At 39.2% G+C, this 19,987-nt stretch overlaps 1 protein-coding gene across 2 annotated transcripts in view; it reads left to right on the top strand.

Moving 5' to 3' along the window:
- Nucleotides 1–19,136, top strand: part of plekhh1 (pleckstrin homology domain containing, family H (with MyTH4 domain) member 1) — a 45,952-nt gene extending 26,816 nt beyond the window's left edge. Inside the window, exons 12-30 of one of the 2 annotated variants that reach the window (XM_023272124.3) lie at nucleotides 708–844; nucleotides 984–1,094; nucleotides 1,346–1,432; nucleotides 1,775–1,933; nucleotides 3,939–4,019; nucleotides 5,038–5,217; nucleotides 5,297–5,408; nucleotides 8,051–8,163; nucleotides 9,167–9,343; nucleotides 10,360–10,457; nucleotides 10,567–10,744; nucleotides 12,203–12,358; nucleotides 13,117–13,214; nucleotides 13,402–13,543; nucleotides 13,643–13,785; nucleotides 14,698–14,827; nucleotides 15,460–15,543; nucleotides 16,144–16,290; nucleotides 17,667–19,136. In XM_023272124.3, coding sequence (XP_023127892.1) covers nucleotides 708–844; nucleotides 984–1,094; nucleotides 1,346–1,432; nucleotides 1,775–1,933; nucleotides 3,939–4,019; nucleotides 5,038–5,217; nucleotides 5,297–5,408; nucleotides 8,051–8,163; nucleotides 9,167–9,343; nucleotides 10,360–10,457; nucleotides 10,567–10,744; nucleotides 12,203–12,358; nucleotides 13,117–13,214; nucleotides 13,402–13,543; nucleotides 13,643–13,785; nucleotides 14,698–14,827; nucleotides 15,460–15,543; nucleotides 16,144–16,290; nucleotides 17,667–17,819 — 2,486 coding nt within the window. In that variant the 3' untranslated portion in view covers nucleotides 17,820–19,136. The remainder of the gene's footprint in view (nucleotides 1–707; nucleotides 845–983; nucleotides 1,095–1,345; nucleotides 1,433–1,774; nucleotides 1,934–3,938; nucleotides 4,020–5,037; nucleotides 5,218–5,296; nucleotides 5,409–8,050; nucleotides 8,164–9,166; nucleotides 9,344–10,359; nucleotides 10,458–10,566; nucleotides 10,745–12,202; nucleotides 12,359–13,116; nucleotides 13,215–13,401; nucleotides 13,544–13,642; nucleotides 13,786–14,697; nucleotides 14,828–15,459; nucleotides 15,544–16,143; nucleotides 16,291–17,666) is intronic. The other variant, XM_055006208.1, reaches the window with a different exon arrangement.
- The last annotated feature ends 851 nt before the right edge of the window (nucleotides 19,137–19,987 follow it).

The raw sequence follows: 19,987 nt of genomic DNA, 5'->3' as shown, positions 1-19,987 counted from the left end.
TGGGTTCATTGTTTATTAACTATGCAGGAATGTTTTTTATAAACTAGTTGCTATCTTACTATAAAGACACCACTTGACTCTGCGCCACCTTTTGCTCTGCTACATGTGCTGCACACAGTGTTTGTTGAGAGTGTTCTGGTTGGTGATACCATTTCTAAATCACCCAGTTAAATAGGATGACATACATGCTGATACTGATGTATCTGTGGTAAACCGATATTGACTGACCAACATATTGGTCAGGCTCTAGTAGTCATTACAGTGAAAACATTCATGCAATAAATATAAGCCAACATGCAGACGCATTGTTGTTGATGAGCATCAGCAATGTTTTCTGAAATTTAAGTAAAATTAAATTAAATAAAAGAAAATCCAGCACTTTTACACTGCACACCGATAATATAGCTTATTAGAAAATTGTGACTTGATGTTTTCTTGAGGTTGTTTTTGGTCATTTTGTTGTAAAATTGACCAGAAACACAGAGTTAAGTATGGAAAAAATGACAATATGTGTTGCTCTGCAGCCTAGAGAAATATGCAATTGCAAAATGCTGCATTGCAACAGTGTAAGGGTATTTTAGTGTGGATTTCAGTTTGTCTTGAACCATCTGCTGTCTTATGGCTCTTCAGACTGCTTCTTATCACACCTTTTCTTGCATTACTTTGCTTATGTGTCCTGTCCTGTTTTTCCCTCTTCGGTGCTTTAGGTGTGTCCATGTCCTCCATTAGCTCAGAGAGTGATTACGCCATCCCTCCTGACGCCTACTCCCTGGACAGCGACTACTCTGAACCAGAACACAAAGTCCAGCGGACCTCCTCCTACTCCTGCGAGAGCACTGGACCTGTAAGTAGAATATCAATTTACACAGTGAAACCCTTTGTAACCTTCGCTATGTTGTTCTAAAATCAAGATCACCGCTGTATAAAGCAAACTAGTTTGAATCAGTGTAAATCTACAAATGAAAACATGCCTGTGTCTGTAGGAGATGCTGGAGAAGTCTGGATACCTGCTGAAGATGGGCAGTCAGGTGAAAGCCTGGAAGCGTCGCTGGTTCATCCTGAGGAATGGAGAGATCCTCTACTACAAATCTCCTGTGAGTGTGTCTCGATTCCTGCATGCCTGTCTGCTTCCTTCTAAGGGTTTGCAGTCTGCACAGAAAACATTGCAAGAATATTTCTACATTTTGTTTGCTTCTGTTGCAATATGGCTGCAAAAAAAATGCACATGTATGACTTTTAGAGCTTCTCAGACTAAACAAGAATGTACAGGAATTTGTTGAAGGTCTCTTTTGTTGGAATTCTTTTAAAATATTGGACAGAAATGTGACTTTCTGTGTGTTTTCAGAGTGATGTGATCAGGAAGCCTCAGGGTCAGATTGAGCTGAACTCATCCTGCTGTATAGTACGTGGAGAAGGAGCGCAGACATTTCAAGTGAGTGCATCTGTAACACTTCCTACTGCTGTGTGTTAAGAGTAGAGAAAACATGGTAAAGATCCACTGCTTGAAGATTGTGGCATCGAAGAAAAAACAGAAAAATGTAAAAAGACATCCTCACTCACACATTCAGCACGCTTGATATAGCACCGCATCACAGCAGAGCTTTACTGCTGCATACCAGAGAAGCAGCTTAAGATGACATCAGGTGTAGCATTGGACTGGAATGTTTTCCTGGCTCTTCGGAAGCTGATTCTGATCTCCTCTGACATGACGATGCTATCTCAGTAGGCCTGGCTTAGCATTTTTCCCATATTTCTCCCCTTTTCGTCTAATCAGTTGATTACGGAGAAGAAGACCTTCTATCTGACCGCTGATTCACCCAACATCCTGGAGGAGTGGATCAGGGTTCTGCAGAACATCCTCAAAGTCCAGGCCAGCAGCCCGGTTACCGTGGAGACGGCTGCAAAGCCCACAGTGAGAGGTTGGCTTACAAAGGTGAGGGGTCATCATTTGAACACCCAAGACTACCCAGCAGGTTTGAAAGGAATCTTTTCTTTCAAAATTACAAATTTAACAAAATTCTATTGTTTATATGAGCTACAAAAAGAAAAAGAAACTTTACGATGATCCTTGAACTAGTCGTTTGTGAAGCACCATTTGCTTAGAAAACAAAATCTGAGCTTAAAATTTTTGGTATTTTCATCATAATCAATTTATTCTACACAAAAATATGCTGTTGCCACTAACTAGATTCTGTAAAAAAAAAAAAAATAAATAAATAAATTTGGCGCTCCTTTTCACAAATGAGAAGCCATCAGTGACTTAGCTGCAACCAAAAATCATGTGTTTATTGTACAGATTATTAAAAAATTATGAAAATGCTCATATAATTTCCCAGAATGCATTTTTCTGTCTTAAAATCAAATAAAACTGTCAAAATGTTTTTTTAAAAATCAATTTTGCATCTTTGAGAACTCAGAAATATATGCCAATGTTCACATTTGAGAAGCTAGAACTCGCAGATTTTTGCTTGAAAATTGTGTAAATGATAAATTGATAATTTTCTTGTCACCAATGTTGTGTTAATGTTTCTCTCTATACATACACTACCGTTCAAAAATTTGGGGTCACCCAGGCAATTTCACGTTTTCCTTGAAAACTCACACTTTCATTCATGTGCTAACATAACTGCACAAGGGTTTTCTAATCATCAATGAGCCTTTCAACACCATTAGCTAACACAATGTAGCATTAGAACACAGGAGTGATGGTTGCTGGAAATGTTCCTCTGTACCTCTATGGAGATATTCTATTAAAAAAAGCCGTTTTCAGCTACAATAGTCATTTACCACATTAACAATGTCTAGACTGGATTTCTGATTCATTTAATATTATCTTCAAAGCTGCCTTTCTTTCAACAATAAGGACATTTCTAAGTGACCCCAAACTTTTGAACGATAGTGTATGTACATATAGAAATCCTACATTTTGTGTGTACGTGCTTGTCTTTATTGACATAGTTTATTTCATCTTTAATGGTTTGTCAGTCAGGTTGAAATAATTTATTTTTTCAACTCCTTACTTCCCTCCACCATATAGCTGTGAGAGGTGTAGATGAGGCAGATTTTCTCCCTGATGGCAGAAGTATGTTGACATCTTCTTTCAGGCAGATTTAGGGGTTCAGGTGTGTTCATCACTAAGGTAGACGGAGCTCTTCTCTGGCAGATTCTTGAAAACCTCTTTCAGGTTTGGACACAGCTACAAGACCAGAGCTGCTGGAATGTTCAAGGGCTCCTTCCCCCTTTCTTTCCAGTCACTTCTTCCCTCTCCTCTGCTGAGGCCTGTCTGTTGGTAGACTCCAGACACTTGAACATGTGATCTCTGCGTGTGATGAGTCTCTGGCAGATGACTGACAGCCTCAAGCTGAGATGATGGAGCTCACCTTCTTTCACCAGCATCCCCCCGAATCCCTTCCTGCGAGTCGGCTTTGATGTTCTCGTTTCAACATGACCGTGGTTCAGACAGACTGGAGGCAGGGGGGAGCTCGGCCTCTCAGAGTGCAGTTAACCTCTGTGACCCCTGCTGAGAGATGCACAGCTGTCTTTGTCTGGAATGCATCCTGCAGTGACATCATCCAGATTTCTGAAACTCTCTGAAAGAAGTCAGAAAGTGTAATTATCACCTCTAGCTGCAGCTCTGGTTAAAATGAAGCTGAATGCAGCAGGAGATCCAGAGTGTGGATGGACTGTTTACATTTGGCAGGAATTAGATGTCGCTTTGTTTTCAACACAAAAACTTGATCTCAAGTGGTTTGCATGCCAACCTGCATACTGGTGTGATGTCTGCTAGAAATTTCTTCATAATTTGTCAAGCTATTTAAAAAAAAAACTCTTAATCCGATATTAGAAAATGCAAAAAAAAAAAAAAAAAATAGAATGTCATTTATCTGCTGCCAGAGAGGCTTTCTCATGTGGTTTGTGGTGTCGTCTGTCTGTTTCAGGTCAAACATGGACACTCTAAGCTGGTGTGGTGTTCATTGGTTGGAAAAGTCTTCTACTACTATCGCAACCAGGAGGACAAGGTTCATTAAAGAACTCTCTCTCTACTCCAACCTGAGCCCTGACTTTTCCCTTACCTGCACTGAATTTAGACTTTTGTTAGACATTAGTAACCCTCCGAACCCACTGACAGGTTGAAAGCCAAAATTACACCATTTATCTGAGCTAGAAACAGTGAAAACAGAAAGAAAATCACTGGATTTTCTGCTTTCCAAGAGTTCGTGAACTAATCAAGTGTGACATGCTGTTCCTTTGAAAAACTTAACTAAATCTAAGCTTAAAGTCATGGTAGTTCTTTAAAGCTCACTTTATTCTGCATGTTTAATTTTTTTTTTTAAACAGTTTTCATTTACCAGTTATGGCAGCTTATAATCCATGACTCCTTCAGCTACAGCCAGCAGACATGACAAAAATTACAGGCAATTTCAGCTGAACTACAGGCTGTGCTTTTGCAGAGCTGAAAAGACACATGTATTAAAACAAATTAAAACTAAGTATTGCTAGTATGTAAAGTTATCAGTGTTTCCAGTACTGGTAGCACTTTTTTTTTTTCTTTTTTGCAATATATCACATTATAAGTGTGTCATACTGCGTAGAAGATATTTCTGAGTTCTCTTTACTTCTAGTCATGGTTGAGCTGTTTCCATAGAAGTGCAGGACTTTGTATTCCGGTGAAAAATGAGCCCGCAGTGGGTAAAAATCTGACAGAAGCAAAAAAAAAAAAAAAAAAAATGCAAGAAATTACTTGGGGTTCAAAGAATTAAGACTCATCTGAGCAAGATTTTGAAAAAACATGCTCCTTAGCAACTGTCTTAATCTGTACAGTTAAGACGCTTTTAAAAGATAAATATCTGAACAACTGAAAAGAAAGGTAAACTAGCTATCTAGAAATATGGTGTTTGCAACAATCGGTCACACAAGAAAAAGAAGATGCAGTTGCGTCTATTTAATAAGCTTTCTTTAACCAAATATACTTGATACTTAGTCTGTATATTGATAAGTGTCTTGGTCCTGTATTTACCGAGTTTCTTTCTGTTCCAGCTGCCTCTGGGTCAGCTGCAGATGAGGGAAGCTTCAGTCCAGGAGGTGGATCGTTCCTGTGATTCAGATGAAGACTATGAGGCAGGAAGTCGAGGTTTCCTCTCCTCCCACTGCACCTTAGTGGTCCAACCCAGAGACCAGAGCCCCACATACTTGCTCATTGGCACCAAGCAGGAGAAGGTGGTGAAATGTCTTAATAAATGTTTAATTCATCCAAAGCAACTGGACTTAAAGTTACATCATGCTTTATTTCACATAGGATACATGGTTGTATCACCTGACTGTGGCAGCCGGTAGCAGTGCGATCTTTAAAGTCGGCACAGAGTACGAGCAGCTCATCGGTAAACTCCTTGATGCAGAGGGAGACCCTGGTAAGAAACTTGTACTTGTTGCAGCTTTCTTAAAGCAGTACGCCAGTGTATTAGGTTTCTTAATAATTGTTTATTAGAAGACAGTAGAGATGCATTTGACTTTGAATTTAGTTTGCAGTTTCCTCAAACTGTCTAAAATGGAGAAAGCCGATTACTCCAAAAGGTGCAATATGCAAGATGCTGAAAATAAATATAGGTTTTATACAATTTAACTGTTAATAACTGTTAATGTGAAGACAAAGCAACTGCTATGTAAAGATATAGTGGAGAAAATAAAGTGTCATTCCCTCTGTAGCTGTGTTTCCGTGATGCATTTTTATTGGCCGTTTGAAGAAAAACTTTCACTGCGAAATTTGAATAAATGTCCTCAATTTCACAAAAACAAGGTTTTCCACTCACTTGAAGTAGTTTTAGTGTTTTTTGAAAAAGAGTTAATGTGTTTAATGTGAGTTAGAAACACCTTAACATGGACCTCACATAGCTGATGAGCAGTTTCCACCTCTTTCATTGTCTTCGTATCTGGACAGCGTGAAATATGGGTGATACCAGCTGACATGAAAAAATGACTACAGCTCTGTCAATTGAGAACAGTTCCAAAAGACTTCTCTCCATTTTTCTCTCGTATATGGCAAAAGATTTGTTTCTTCTTTATTTGTTTTTTTAGTTGGTGGCAAACAACTTGTGTTGTGTCCAGCTTCTTTTGCTCTGTTCATGGAAGTCATGCGTAACTGAGCGTACACCTCCACCTTCTGACTACACCATGCAGCTTTGTCAATGAAATGGAAACAAGCTTAAATTATTCGACCTTTTTTTTTTCAAATTTGTGCAACATTTAAAAAGTTCGCTTTAAATTTTAATGGAATATAAATGGAAACGTGGCTCATGTAATCCCAGTTTCTCTGTTCTGTGTTTTGAAAACCGGTCAGGCTGTACGTGCATGTGAGTCCCTCCCTTTGAAACAGTTTGCCCACCATGCTTTTATAAAGACCAACTTTCCTCACTGCATTATAAAAGTGAGAGTGCAGTCCAGAATTTAGGTAGTTGTTATGTGAAGCAAAGACTTTAAAAATAAGTTATTACATTTTTACTTTGCCAAGGAACGCGGCAGAGTTATGTGACGATCGGCGTATTTGAATCCTCCTGTCTTTGCACAACATTACTCAAAGACAGAATAACAGATTTGAATGAAATTTTCAGGGAAGATCAGAAATGACACAAGGACCAAGTAATTAGATTTTGGCAATGATGCGGCTTATGGTCTGGATCCACAGACTTGTTAAAGACTTCTGTTTCATTACGAGACAGCGGCACGGCGTCACTGTAACTATGACAACAAGTGAACACTACGTCAGCTGCCTGCTGACGATCACGAATTGTTATCCTACAACAAATCGACCACTGCAGACTTATCGGGACTTATCCATCGGAAATGATACAAGGATACAAGGAACAACTGATTAGATTGTGGTGGTGTCTCGAGTCCCACCAATTCCCGCAGCCCGCTACATATTTAGATCACGCAATTTGGTATCCGTACATAACATACACATGCATAACATACACCTGTGCTCAGCGTAACGTCATTTTGTTTGTGGGTACATCTATATTAAATGAACACGTTCTATGTTGCTGTGATTTCTAATCATCAGTAACTAATAAAAAAAATGCTGCATTTCAACAAAAATATGCTGCGTTTCTGACAATGCCATATAGGGGAATGAACAGCCTTGGCGGAGTACTGCGCTCTCTGAGTGCTTTTCTAGTTTATTTATGCTATTTACCTAATTTGGTGTCATGGACAGTGAGACAGACACACATGGACAGATAAGTGAAGTGAAGATAACATTTTTGAGGCTATTAAAATAAATGTTTTTTCACATTGCTGGTGTGGATTAATGGTTGTGGCTGGGATATTATCTGTTGGCCTTTGTGTATATAATCTTTCTGGTTGTAAAGTGAAGGGGGATGTGGTCACCGTGCCCCATTTGTTTTGGTTTGAGATGCTGCAGCTCTGTCTCTGACATCCAGTGGTTTTGAATGCAGCACATTTAAGAAAACTGGAAGTAACTAGTTATATTACAGTCAGTTCATTAAATAACTACTACATTTGAGGTTAAATCAATGCAAAACACATTAGTGTAATTTTAAAATGTCACGTAACACCAAGCATAGTTGCAGTGTGTTTTCTCAAGTAGCAAAATGTTTCCTGCAAGTGGTGTTGGTTCTCTCATCACATGCAATTCATTTTGAAGAAGTAATCCAAACTTATTTCTATATGCAGAAGTAGAAAAAAATGACAGATCCGAGAGTTAGTGCTTTGTATTCTTTATCGAGAACGTTGAAAAAACGTGTTACACTTGGACAAACATCGACTGAAGGGCAAAATTTGCTGCGTCTCTCTATAAGGGAATATAAATTTCCACAGTAGCAGCTACGTGTTATTTTGATCCTCATCGTCTGACAGCCTTAATCCACTCTGCAGACACTGTTTACGACTGGAGCACAGTGTGTGAATTTTTGTCAGCTGTTAGGTCATTACAGCTTTGAAACTCAATCTTTGCTCGTCTGTGTGTGTATGTGTGTGTGTGTTTGCGTGGGTTAATATATACTGTGTGCGTGTCCTTCTCTTTTTCTGTTCCCAGACTCTGTGTTGTGGAAGAGCGAGGCCTTGAGCTTCTGTAAGGAGGGTCTGCGCTCGCCTCTCACCACTCTGCCCTCTGAAGCCCTGCAGACGGAGGCTCTCAAGCTTTTCAAGGTCGGCCTCTCCACCTCTCACCGTCCGTTTCTTTAGTTCCAACCCACTTGCTTTTGATTCTCCTTCTCCTTTTATCTGTTTCCCTCTCTCACTGTGAGGGTCTGTTCAAGGCATCATCCATCCTCCAGCTCCAGTTTAGCCCCTCTTTTACCCTCCTCCTCTTACTCCTGGATGCGCTCCCTCTCTTTTTTTCTTTCCCCTCCTGCCTCTACACCAGATCAAAGGCTCAAGGCCGAGGGGCCCGGCTCATCAAAAGTGTAGAAGAGAGATAATGGCCTTGATTATCTGCTCTGATTGAGGCTAACCGTTCCTGTGGTTTACAGCCAGTGTGAAAGCAGCCCCTCTTTTAGGAGCAGACATGGGAGGTCGGGGGCTTCACAAAGTGGCAGCAATGGATATGGAAGCTGCAGAATAGGCGGGTAAGAAATGGGATCAGAGCAGATGCAGGAAGATGGCAGATCCTTTTCCTCTCTTTTCAACCCTGGAGCCCTCAGTGTGCCCACCCAGAAGCCCCCTCCCTGCCCCGGTTCATGCTTCACAGGCCCCACCAGCTACAGTAGGGCTGCAGGACTGAAGGCTGAATGGATCGGCTCTTTCTTTGACCAGCCAGCCTTAAAAACTGTCCTGAACACGCACAATGAAACAGAGTGAATGGAGGTGACGTGCCTTTCAAGTCCATGCTCTGCCTCATGGTTTTGAAGTATTAATGAATCTGCCAAGACTGATAAACTGTTAGATGGGCTCTTTGTCTTCAGCGGTGAATGAGAGCAAAACATAACGAAGTTCGTATTTCTTTCCTCACAATGGAGCTCTTACTGACTTGATGCCATTTGGATATTTTTGTTGTTTTCATGAATACTATCACCAGCCGGTTCTGTGTTTCTCTAGCAGTTTTAGATTGTATTGAATCTGCTGCTTCCAGAGTGTATTTAGAGTCCTGCTGTGTGTGTTTGCCTCCACCTGCTGGCAGCTAAACGTCTTCAATGTCTTTGCTTCTCTGCAGTCCTGTCAGCTCTTCATCAATGTCCTGGTCGAGTCTCCGTCTGTCGATTACCACACCTCGCTGGCCCAGAATGCTTTGCAAGTGTGCCTGACCCACCCAGAGCTGCAGAATGAAATGTACTGTCAGCTCATCAAACAGACCAATCGGCGGATGCCACACAACTACTCTCTCACACAGGTACAATAGAACAGAACATCTTCATTTGTCATTGTGCATGTGCAATGAAACTGTAGTGCAAAACAGTAAAGTGCATCAAGACAGAGGTATGTAGGTAAAATAAAATGAATAAATTAAAGAAAAATAGCTGGACTGTCACAATAAAGGCCTGACAGAAGTGTTTAAAGAGCTGGGGCAGCAAAAAATATCCAATATTGCAGTTTTATTTGCACTTTTAAACAGAAACAAAATGCATGACTATGAAAAGGAGAATTTTGTTGTTGCTGTTGGTTAACTCCCTGAACCCCAAACAGTTTCTGGACATGTTATAAATTTAAAAAATGTGAATTTTACTGCTTACATTTTTAATTTGTTTCCATTCTTGTCTCCTATCTGAATTGTCAGGACTGTTTCAGCTTAGTGACTCATGGCTTCACTCATGCACTGAGGAGCACAGAATATTTTGTTTTTGTAAGGTCTGGTTCTTACAAACTGTTTATTTTTGGCAAATTTTTAAAACAGGCATGTACAATAATACGATTTTAATGAAATAGCGTGATTTTAAGCTTTGAATTGTTTTAGTTTTCTGACATCCGCTTTATATCACATACAAGTAGTTCAAGGGCTGCTGCAAATTTGAAAATCTGATGATTCTTTCTGTTTTTACACTTTCTGGCTCTGATAAATGGTGTAATTTTGGCAATATTTAAATATAAAGCTTTCAGCCGCTCTGCTCCCCAACTCTGGAATTCTCTCCCACCAGACATCCGTAACATTGTTTCTTTAACCCAGTTTAAGTCAAGACTCAAAACTCATCTGTTTAAATCCGCATATTCGTTGTAATTTCATTGTTTCTTTTAACTGTTGTTACTTTTATCTGCTGTTTTGTTTTATTTATTTTATTGTGTTTTATCCTCTGTAAAGTGACCTTGGGTGTTTTGAAAGGCGCTGTTAAATAAAATGTATTATTATTATAAAGAAAACTTGCCTTTATTAAAATGGAATGTTTTCTGCCTTTTTTAAATCTCTTTTCGTAGTGTTGGCAGCTGTTGTCTCTGTGTGTGGCTCTGTTCCTTCCTCAACAACATTTCCTCTGGTACCTGAGACAGTACCTGCAACACAATGCGGACCCAAGGTGAGCTAACTTAAGCCTGATTCTTTAGGATATAGCAGAAAAACTCCAAAATTCCAGTTTTGAGGGGGCTTTCTAGTGCATATCTACATCTATTTTTCTCCCTACACAGGAGCGAGGTTGGGAAGTATGCGGTTTACTGTCAGAGATCTCTGGAGCGAGCTCTGCAGAACGGAGAGCGGGAGGCTAAACCTTCACGTATGGAGATAGTTTCCATCCTGCTGAGGAACCCGTACCACCACTCACTGCCTTTCAGCATCCCAGTTCACTTCATGAACAACACCTACCAGGTAGCACAGAGTTACTAAAGTCCAGTTTTGACATAAAATGCAAACAAAAGCTACATCTACCTGATAATTTCATCTTATTAGTGTCCTATAGGCACAGATACCCTTTCTGGTATATATTCAACCTGGCATATTTTCCATTAATGGAGCCATTGTTGGGCTGCACAGTGGTGTAGTGGTTAGCACTTTCACCTTGCAGCGAGAAGATCCCTGGTTCGCGTCCCGGCTTTCCTGGGATCTTTCTGCATGGAGTTTGCATGTTCTCCCTGTGCATGCGTGGGTTTTCTCCAGGTACTCCGGCTTCCTCCCACAGTCCAAAAATATGCTGAGGTTAATTGATCATTCTAAATTGCCCGTAGGTGTGAATGTGAGAGTGATTGTTTGTCTATATATGTAGCCCTGCGACAGACTGGTGACCTGTCTAGGGTGTCCCCTGCCTTCGCCCGAGTCAGCTGGGATAGGCTCCAGCCCCCCCCATGACCCTAATGAGGATTAAGCGGTGTATAGATAATGGATGGATGGATGGGTAGCCATTGTTTGTGGTTTTTATGCAAATCAATTTCAATGTTTGTTTTCAAGTCTGACTAAAATTAAACACTGAAATTAGCTTCCCGAAACAGACCCTTTTCTAACCATATTAGTGTTTACTTACTGAGCTGAGTGGTCGATCCTGCCAGCCTTTCCTTTCAGCTGATTTTGGAACAGCAAACCTCCAGGCTGCACATTCATTAGTTGTAGTTCCACAGCTGGGATTTCTCTCATCCATGGACACATGGAGATTTTCCGAGTCTTTCCCGATCTTTGCAGGGAAAGTTTTCCTCCTCATTTGACAGCAGAAGCGCGAGCGCAGCAACAGTTTTTTGATATGTTTTTGCCTTTCTGCTTCCATTTCGTCAGTGAAACTCACACATGTAAACAAACCAGCATGTGATTCGGTCAGACGACAGTCATCTCCAGTGTAGTTAGCAAAAGGTCCATTCAGGTGGCTGATATCTGTGTTTACTTTCAATCACAATCGAATAAAAGTTAAAATAATTCATGTAAAAATATCTGTTTTCCTTCTTTTGTATGACTTCTCATTTCCCTGAATGTCTACAACGGAGGAGCAAAGTTAGTATGACTCTTAAATGCCACAATTATTGGGAAGTACACAAGATTAAAATATATCAGAAATACCTTTTAAGTTGCGTGTATTTCAGCCCAGTTCCACACATTCCAATGTGCACTTGATATAACGAAAGAAAGCAGCATCTGTTGATAATTCATTGTTATTTTCAGTCTCAGCTTCCTCATATAGTGGCAGTTTACGGTAGATCTATAGTTCGAAGCTGCTGCTGCTGTTTTTTTAGCTGCTGATGGGATTTGATAATACAGCTCCACCACCCAATCATAGTGGCTGAGTTTCTCCTGGTTTGTTTGTTACGAATAAGAATGGGATGTGTCTTTTGTTTTCTCCTGTAGGTGGTTGGTTTCGATGGCTCCACCACAGTTGAAGAGTTCCTCAACACGCTGAACCAGAGGATTGCCATGAGGAAGCCACAGCTGACTGGCTTTGCCCTTTTCACTGATGATCCGTCTGGCAAAGACCTGGAGCACTGCCTGCAGTCGACTGCCAAGGTGGGACTGAGGGTCACTGAGCAAAATAAACTCCACTGCACACCGCTGGAGCTGCCGACTTACTGTGGTGCATCAGCTGAATCATTAAACTCATGTTACCTAATAATTTAGAAGATCAGCTGTGAGTAGTTTGGAACTATTTTTGACAAATTTAGACCCTTCAAACACTTTGGGACATTTGATTTACGGATGAAGTCATAGTGAAGCACATCATAGCTTTCCTCTGTAATTTAATTCCATTCAATCATGTTTAAAGTTTCCACTTCAGTTTCATTATGGCCACTGAAATTGTTCCGTCATGTTTACCCCACAAAAGAAACGTCTGTTACTCCTTGTAGCAGTTTTTGAACAGATCAGTGTCTCTGAATGTAGATACTGCCACCTGCTGGCCAAAACAAAAATAAGGAATAAGCCTAACTAGAGGCAAAGCAAAGAAAGTTTATTTGTATAGCGGATCTCAATAACAAGGTAGTTCATAGTGCTTTACATAAAACATAAAAAGCATTAGGCTAAGTGTAAAGAAACATAAAGCAATATAAATATGACATTTGAATACAATTAAAATGGTTGAAGTAGAAGTTACTTTGCAGTTTATCATTTTCAGAAACCTCGGATTTGGTTTAATCCACTTGCTTTAAAAGTTTTCAGCCTCGATTTTAAAATAATGTGCAGCTTTCTGGGAGTTTGTTCCAGATATGTGGTGCATAAAAACTGAAAGCTTTAAAACCTTTGAAACTGACTTTCATCCCTTTTGCCAGATCTGTGATGTCATTTCCAAGTGGGAGCAGGCGCTAAAGGAGCTACATCCTGGGAAAAATGAAGGCACACGGATTGTCCGACTGACATACAAGAGCAGGTACGATTTCTGTGTTCATATCTGAGCTTTGCAAGACTCCAGCAGGGTCAGCGGCATCTTTTACATGCTGTCATTCACATTTGTCCCTAGAAGAGGCCTCTAAAATTTGTGAGAAATGAAGTCCATTATGGATAAGTCCAGAAAAATTTATTCTAAGGCATTGTTTTCTCCTCATGTGCACGTGCAGGCTGTGTTTCAGATCTCAGGTAAAAGGAGAAACAGAGCGTGAGCGCCTCCTGCTGGCATATCAGGTGAATGATGAAGTTCAGCAAGGCCACTTCCCTGTGAACAAAGAGCTGGCTCTGGAGGTGGCTGCACTCATGGCACAGGTCTGTAACTGCTGTGCCAATTATTATTAAGATTTATTGTGCTTTAAAGCCATCTTTCTCTTTCTAATCCTCCGGTTTCTTTTCATTTCTTCCCTCCAGGTTGAACATGGTGACTTGGAGCGACCAGGAGCTTCTTCTCCCACCGGCTCTCCTCAGCCTAAATCTCAGCTGATTCTCCTGCAAGCATTAGAACGCTTCTACCCCAAACGCTACAAACAGGACTGCAGCTCAGAGCAGCTCAGGTAAACAACTAAACACCTCTGTTGTTCAAATAAATATGCCTCTCCACATTACTCTCATACGCAATCTGAGAAGCTGATGTCTACAAACAGATTTGTGTCGTGTTTTGCAGTATCATGCTGCGACAGAAGCAAAGACCAACAGGCAAAAACGGACAAATGTCATCACATCTGTCGTTCCCACATTTATGTTCTTGTTTGTTGTTTGTTTTTGTCTGCTATCTTTTGCGTACCCTCACCCAAACAGGTCAGAGCATATGAGCTGCTCTCACTGAGCTGTTTCTGCTTTAGGGAGTTGTTCAACTTCATTGTTGCAAATATAAATTACAAAAGAAAAGAATAAAAAAATAACTAAATAGAATATTCTAAAATAATATAAAATTAAACGAGTGCATGCATAAATTAAACACAAAATAATGCATGTAAAATAAAATTAATAACAAAATTTGCCCATTAAAGTTCCACAGAATTCTTGTATTTGTTGAGTTTTCATGTATATTTTTGTAGGATCACAACTTTAGTTCAAAATGAGTCATGTTAATCTCTGTAATTATTAATAGTGTAGGGTCTTAGGCCTAGTATTTAAATTAGTCAGGTAAAGGTGGATTTTTCTTTATTTAAAAAGTTCTAAAAGATTTTTAATACTTAATATGCAAATCACTTTGGTAAATTCACATCAGAAGTTACATTGTATTGGTCTGAGTCATAATCTCTATCCTAGATATAAACTTGCTAGTTTAATTCATAGTGCTGATCATATACAGTATAACTGTGAACTGACTTAACATCACACTTTGTCATCACACAAGACCAGATTAGACACAGATGCTGGACAGGGTTTTATTGTGAATTTATTTTAAATAATGCAGCTAGAAATGATATTTCAATGAACCACTGTTGTTGATTTCCTTTCAGAGATCTTTCTGAGCGTCTGGCCACTAAGTGGTCGATGCTACGTGGGTGCAGTGCATCCGAGTGCGTGAGAATATATCTGACTGTGGCTCGGAAGTGGCCCCTGTTTGGAGCCAAACTCTTCAGTGCAAAGGTAAAAAAAAAAAAAAAGAAACTTCTTGATCCTTTTACATTGATGTTTCCTGTTCTCTTATTGACTTACCTACTATATCAATCACCATTTTCCTGCAAATGATGTTGTCAGGACCTTATTTTGGTGGGACATGCTTGAAAAATTAGACTTTTCTTCAAACCAGTGAGCAAACCGGTGGTGCAAGAACATCCCTGTTAGACAGTAAATGCTCTCAACACATTGTTTGTAGATCTTTACCTCCATTCACTGAAAGAACCAAGCAACCTGCCTCATTGCACAATGAAACCTTCATCCTAACTTGCTATTTTGTGCCATGTAGATTTCCAGACTGGAGTTGGGTATTGTTTCCTATCATGAAGAGAATTAAGATTTTTTTTTCCCCCCTGAATGTAAAGCCTATTCTTAAAAATCTGCCAGTATCATCAAATGAGGGAAAATCTAGATAGCCTCATTAGCATGTATGGTTAGCTGTTTCTAAAGTTTGCTTAAAAGTAAAAATAACCTGAAAACTGAAAGCCCCCTGAGGCTCACAGGTATATTTGTTTGGCTTGAAGACGCAGAGAGGAACCTGTAATGTTTCCTGTGATGGCTACATGAATAAAATAAGCTTTCTTTGTCGCCCCTGTCCTAAGCCGGTCCCCCCTTCTCCTGTTGAGCAGAGCCAGGTGTGGCTGGCAGTCAATGAGGACGGATTGTGTGTGCTGGATTACACAATGGTGAGTTTCAGTCTGTGCAGAGGAAACACCTCCATTACACAAAAAATAAAATAAAGTCTGATTTATTAAAACATTTCACGATTCAGAAAATGTGTTCTTTTGATATTTTAAGCTCAAAAACTGGGACTGCTTTTAACAACTGCAGGGTTCAGCTGGTTTGGCCACAGCTGCACAGATTTCCTGACCCACTGGTCTGGAATGATTTTTATTCTGTGGTGTTTCAAATACCAGAAATCCAAAGGAAAATAAAAATGTCCAGCCTCTGATTTGACATACTTGACCCTGACAGACTGCACTTCCAACATGTAAACTATGTTAAAGTGAGCTCTGTAATTTTCAGCAGCCCCACGTTGATCCGTTTCAGTCCTGGTCTGGCATGCTGCACTTTCTGAAAGTAAGAGGGAAAAACAAAGTGAAAATCAGACGAAGTTTTTGGAAATTATGTCACACTTCTTCACACTCAATTTAACCCTCAAAAAAGCTGAAACCAACAACCAAATTCCATGCTCTATATTGGGATCGGCAATAAAACATGTGCATGCTCCCTGTTCATATCCGTTTCGCTGCACGTTTCACACTGGCAACGCTTTGGTTTCTCAGCACACGCTGGTCACGTACTCCTACCAGTCTGTGATTACCTTCGGTGGCTGTCGTGACGATTTCATGGTGGTCACGAGTCAGCAGAGGGAGCCGGGAGTCGGGAAGAAGAGCGTGGAGAAGCTGGTCTTTGCCATGGCGAAACCAAAGGTACGAATCCTGTGTACATCGACACAAGTATTCAGTCTGAGTTTCCATTTCGTTAGATGATTCTAAACCAACTTGTACCAAAGAGGGAGCCTGTGCAGTCTCTATTTTATCACATGAAAAGATTGTGGAGCAGCTTAACTATTGTGAAATAGTTATAGTTGCTCTATCGAAAGAGCTCTAAATGTTGTAACCTAAGAGTGTGTATGAAAATAGTAAAAAAAAAAAAGTTTGACAGAAAAATATTGTGTCTCTGAGCTCAAACTGTGCTGTCAGACAGTTTACCCAGAATTCACTGCTCTGATTTCAGTCTGTAGACCTCTAAAAATTAGGAGTAATCTCTACAAATACCTGTTTTTTACCGCGTAATCAGATTTTTAAATTGTCAAGAAGGAACCTTTTGAATCATTTTTCCAACATCTAAGATCTTGATATTTGTTTAATATAAGTGTTCATTGTATATATTTCATCTTTAAACTTCTCTGAAACTGAATTGTTACATGTTCTTGTCATAGTTTCTTATATGTTTATCTGTCTGGCTGTTGTGCTGCAAGTAAATTACAAATGCAAGATGTAAGGACAGAAATGAAATGAAATAAAGACAGCTAGAAGTGATAAATTAACAGTTCAAATAGGAAAATGGATAAACGGTAAATTAAGCTAGAAGTTACTGATAAATGCTTGAAATATTTCCAATACAGGTACAGATGTAAAGCTCACTGTCACAAAATTTAAACAGATGTTTACAGTTATGTAAAAAACTATACTAACTATCCTTTTAACCTTTTTAATTTTTTTTTTTGAACGTGAACATATTTTATCAATCTTGCTGCCATATCTACGGTGGCATTAATGACAAGGCAAAATAATATTAATTATTGCATTTTTCATTTTTTGTATTCAAGCAGTTGAAATCATCATTTAAGTTACTGAAAAACATGAATTGAAAAAGGCTGGATTCTGCTGTTTTATGATTTAATTCACTTTCTGGAACAACTGCATGAATAATATCATGTTACGAAACCAGCTTGAGTGAGGTGTTGTTGGTGTTTGTGTGGTATCACCTACAGAAAGTGCAGGTGGGACTGAGCATTTAAGGTGTTGAAGTTCTATAAACTGAAACTGATCCGCTGATTTGTCTGTTTTTACACGAGATAATGAAGAAAGCAGCTCGTTTCTCTTGTTCCGTCTGCAGAATCTCGACGGAGCTTTTACACAGTGTCGTGTTACTGCTGCAGGTGAAGCTGATCTGGCTAACGTCGTTCTCGATTGCACGGCTTCTCGGGTTTTTGCATTTTCTCTGCCTCCTCGGCTCCCCAGAATCCAATGAAACACATCGCGATCATGGTGTTAAATCCATTAATCTGGCCTGTTTTCAGATCCTGGAGCTGACTCTGCTCATGGCCAGCTACATTAACCACTGGAACCCCAGCCTCCCTCCGGCCTCCCAGCAGCCCCTGGGCCACTGGGACGTCGACAGCAGACACTTCCCCTCCATGAACTACACCACCAAGGGCCCGACGCTACTGTGAAGCACAACAGAGACTGTTTAACTACAGGGAGACACTTCACATCCACCCGGAGTGCACTGGGTTGCATTTCCCGGTTTTTACTCACACAAACAAGTACTCTGAGATCATTTTTTCAACTTTTTTAAGATGAAGATTTAGATTTAGAAACGTCGGGATCAGCCTTCTTAGAATATTTAATTTAACAGAAGTGTTTTCACTCTGCTCTTCTTAGGTCACTCTATTTGTTGTTGAAATCGGACGTCAGACTCACGTTCGAAATATTGTAAAGATCTGGGAAATGGACGCTACTCGTCACACATAAATGAAAATAAACCAGAGTTTAAATTCATTAAGGAGGTACTGGCTAAGTAGAAAGAGCTGATGTTACATGTGAGAGGACACATTCGTAGATTTTAGTGTCTTAATTCGACATAATCCCAATATTAATCTAATTTAGGGCTGGAACTAACAATTATTTTCATTATAAATTAACCTAAATGGAAATATTAGCAAATGTCTGCCACAGTTTTCCAGATTATTCCAATTTATTCACGAACAACATAAAAGCCCAAATATGTCGAATTTAACTTCATATAGAAATTTGAATGAGTAAACATTCATATTTAATTTGCTGGAATTCGTGACTTTTTGGTATTTTTGCTTAAAATGAGCATCAAAATAGTCTGTGATTAATTTTCTGTTGATTTATTAAATATGTGTTTCTGCTCTTGCAAAATTAGGAAATTTAAGGATCTGTTTGTTTGTTTTGTTGTTTCTTTTTTCGTAGTTTAGCTCATTTAGCAGCAAGCAGGTCAAAGGAAAATACTTAACTGTGCAAAAATTGGTTCTAAAAGAGAAATATACTGTGTGAATAAGCCCTCTGTGAAAATGTCCATTTTCTTGTCATCCTCTAATTACACTTTATTCTGAAAACCACAAGAAGTACGCTATATATTACTAATTCCACCACTCAGTGTTTTAATAATCAACAGACTAACAAATAAGGATTTTGTTTTTTTAAAAAGAGCTACCAAAATATTTTAATGACTTGAACTGTTTTGGATAAACCACTGTCTTTTGCTTGTGTTCATATTAGTTATTTATTTTCTCTTTTTAACATTTTTGGGGCTTTTCGCTTAAAAAAAGAAATGTCATTGTTGTTGTTTTTTTCCACAGTGGTCACGTTTGTGTGCGAGAACTTCCAGTTTCCTTTGTGTAGCTGAGTAATTTAAAAGCAGAGTATGTTTGGTTGCTGTATTAGAATGCGTTACAGATGTTTAATAGATGGTGTCTTTATGTCACTTTTATGCGTGTGGTAATAAAATAAATGGTACAATCCTCCGTTTAATCATTTTTGTTTTTTTAACCCTGATTTTATGAATATTGTTTCGTACATTTATCAAGTAACGTGCTTATTTGAAATACTATTCCACATTTAGTAGTGAAACAAAGTATTTTTTACTCCACTACAATTATCCGACAGCTACAGTTTCTTTTCAGATTTAATTTTTGCAAACAACACCTGCTTTTATAATCAAATTTGTTCAATTAAGTCAAGTCAGTGTCATACGTTTTGCACTTAATACAACAAATGTGGACAGAATTCCCATTATAATAGACAGTTAAGATTACAAATTTAGCTGACTGATGTTGATTTAAAAATTAAGACCCTAAAGTAGTATTTATGATGTAAATTTACCAAAGAAATTTGTGGTTAAGATGCAACAATATATAACTTAATTACTACACTGAGGGACATAAATCACTCTGTAGTTTATAAATACTTGATTTCACCTCAAATGGTTAAAAGATAGATATCAATGCGTCAGTGGGGTCGGGTGATATTTGAAATATGATCAGTAACAAACAGGTGACACATTAACAGAAAAACCTGAACCCTTAACTCCTACAGTGAGAAAACGGTGCTCTCCACCATAAAATATCAAATGAGGGAATATCTTTTAGAAGAATAGTTTCAATCCCTCCAGTAGAGTTCCAAAGATTTGGAGAATCAATTTCAAGGTGCACTGAAACTATAAACTAAGGCACAACACCTAACTAAGACACATTATGTTGCTTTTTCGTTTAATTTGTCACCCGTCTGTATGTCACAATACTGCAAATCAATGCAAAACCACATATTAATTCTTCTTATGTGTTATGGGCTGTGGTGATAACACAATATTCTT

This window comes from Amphiprion ocellaris, chromosome 20 (genome assembly GCF_022539595.1).
Source record: "Amphiprion ocellaris isolate individual 3 ecotype Okinawa chromosome 20, ASM2253959v1, whole genome shotgun sequence".
NCBI classification, from domain to species: domain Eukaryota; kingdom Metazoa; phylum Chordata; class Actinopteri; family Pomacentridae; genus Amphiprion; species Amphiprion ocellaris.
The sequence above is the reverse complement of the archived record's forward strand: the minus strand, read 5'-3'. Positions and strand labels throughout refer to the sequence as shown.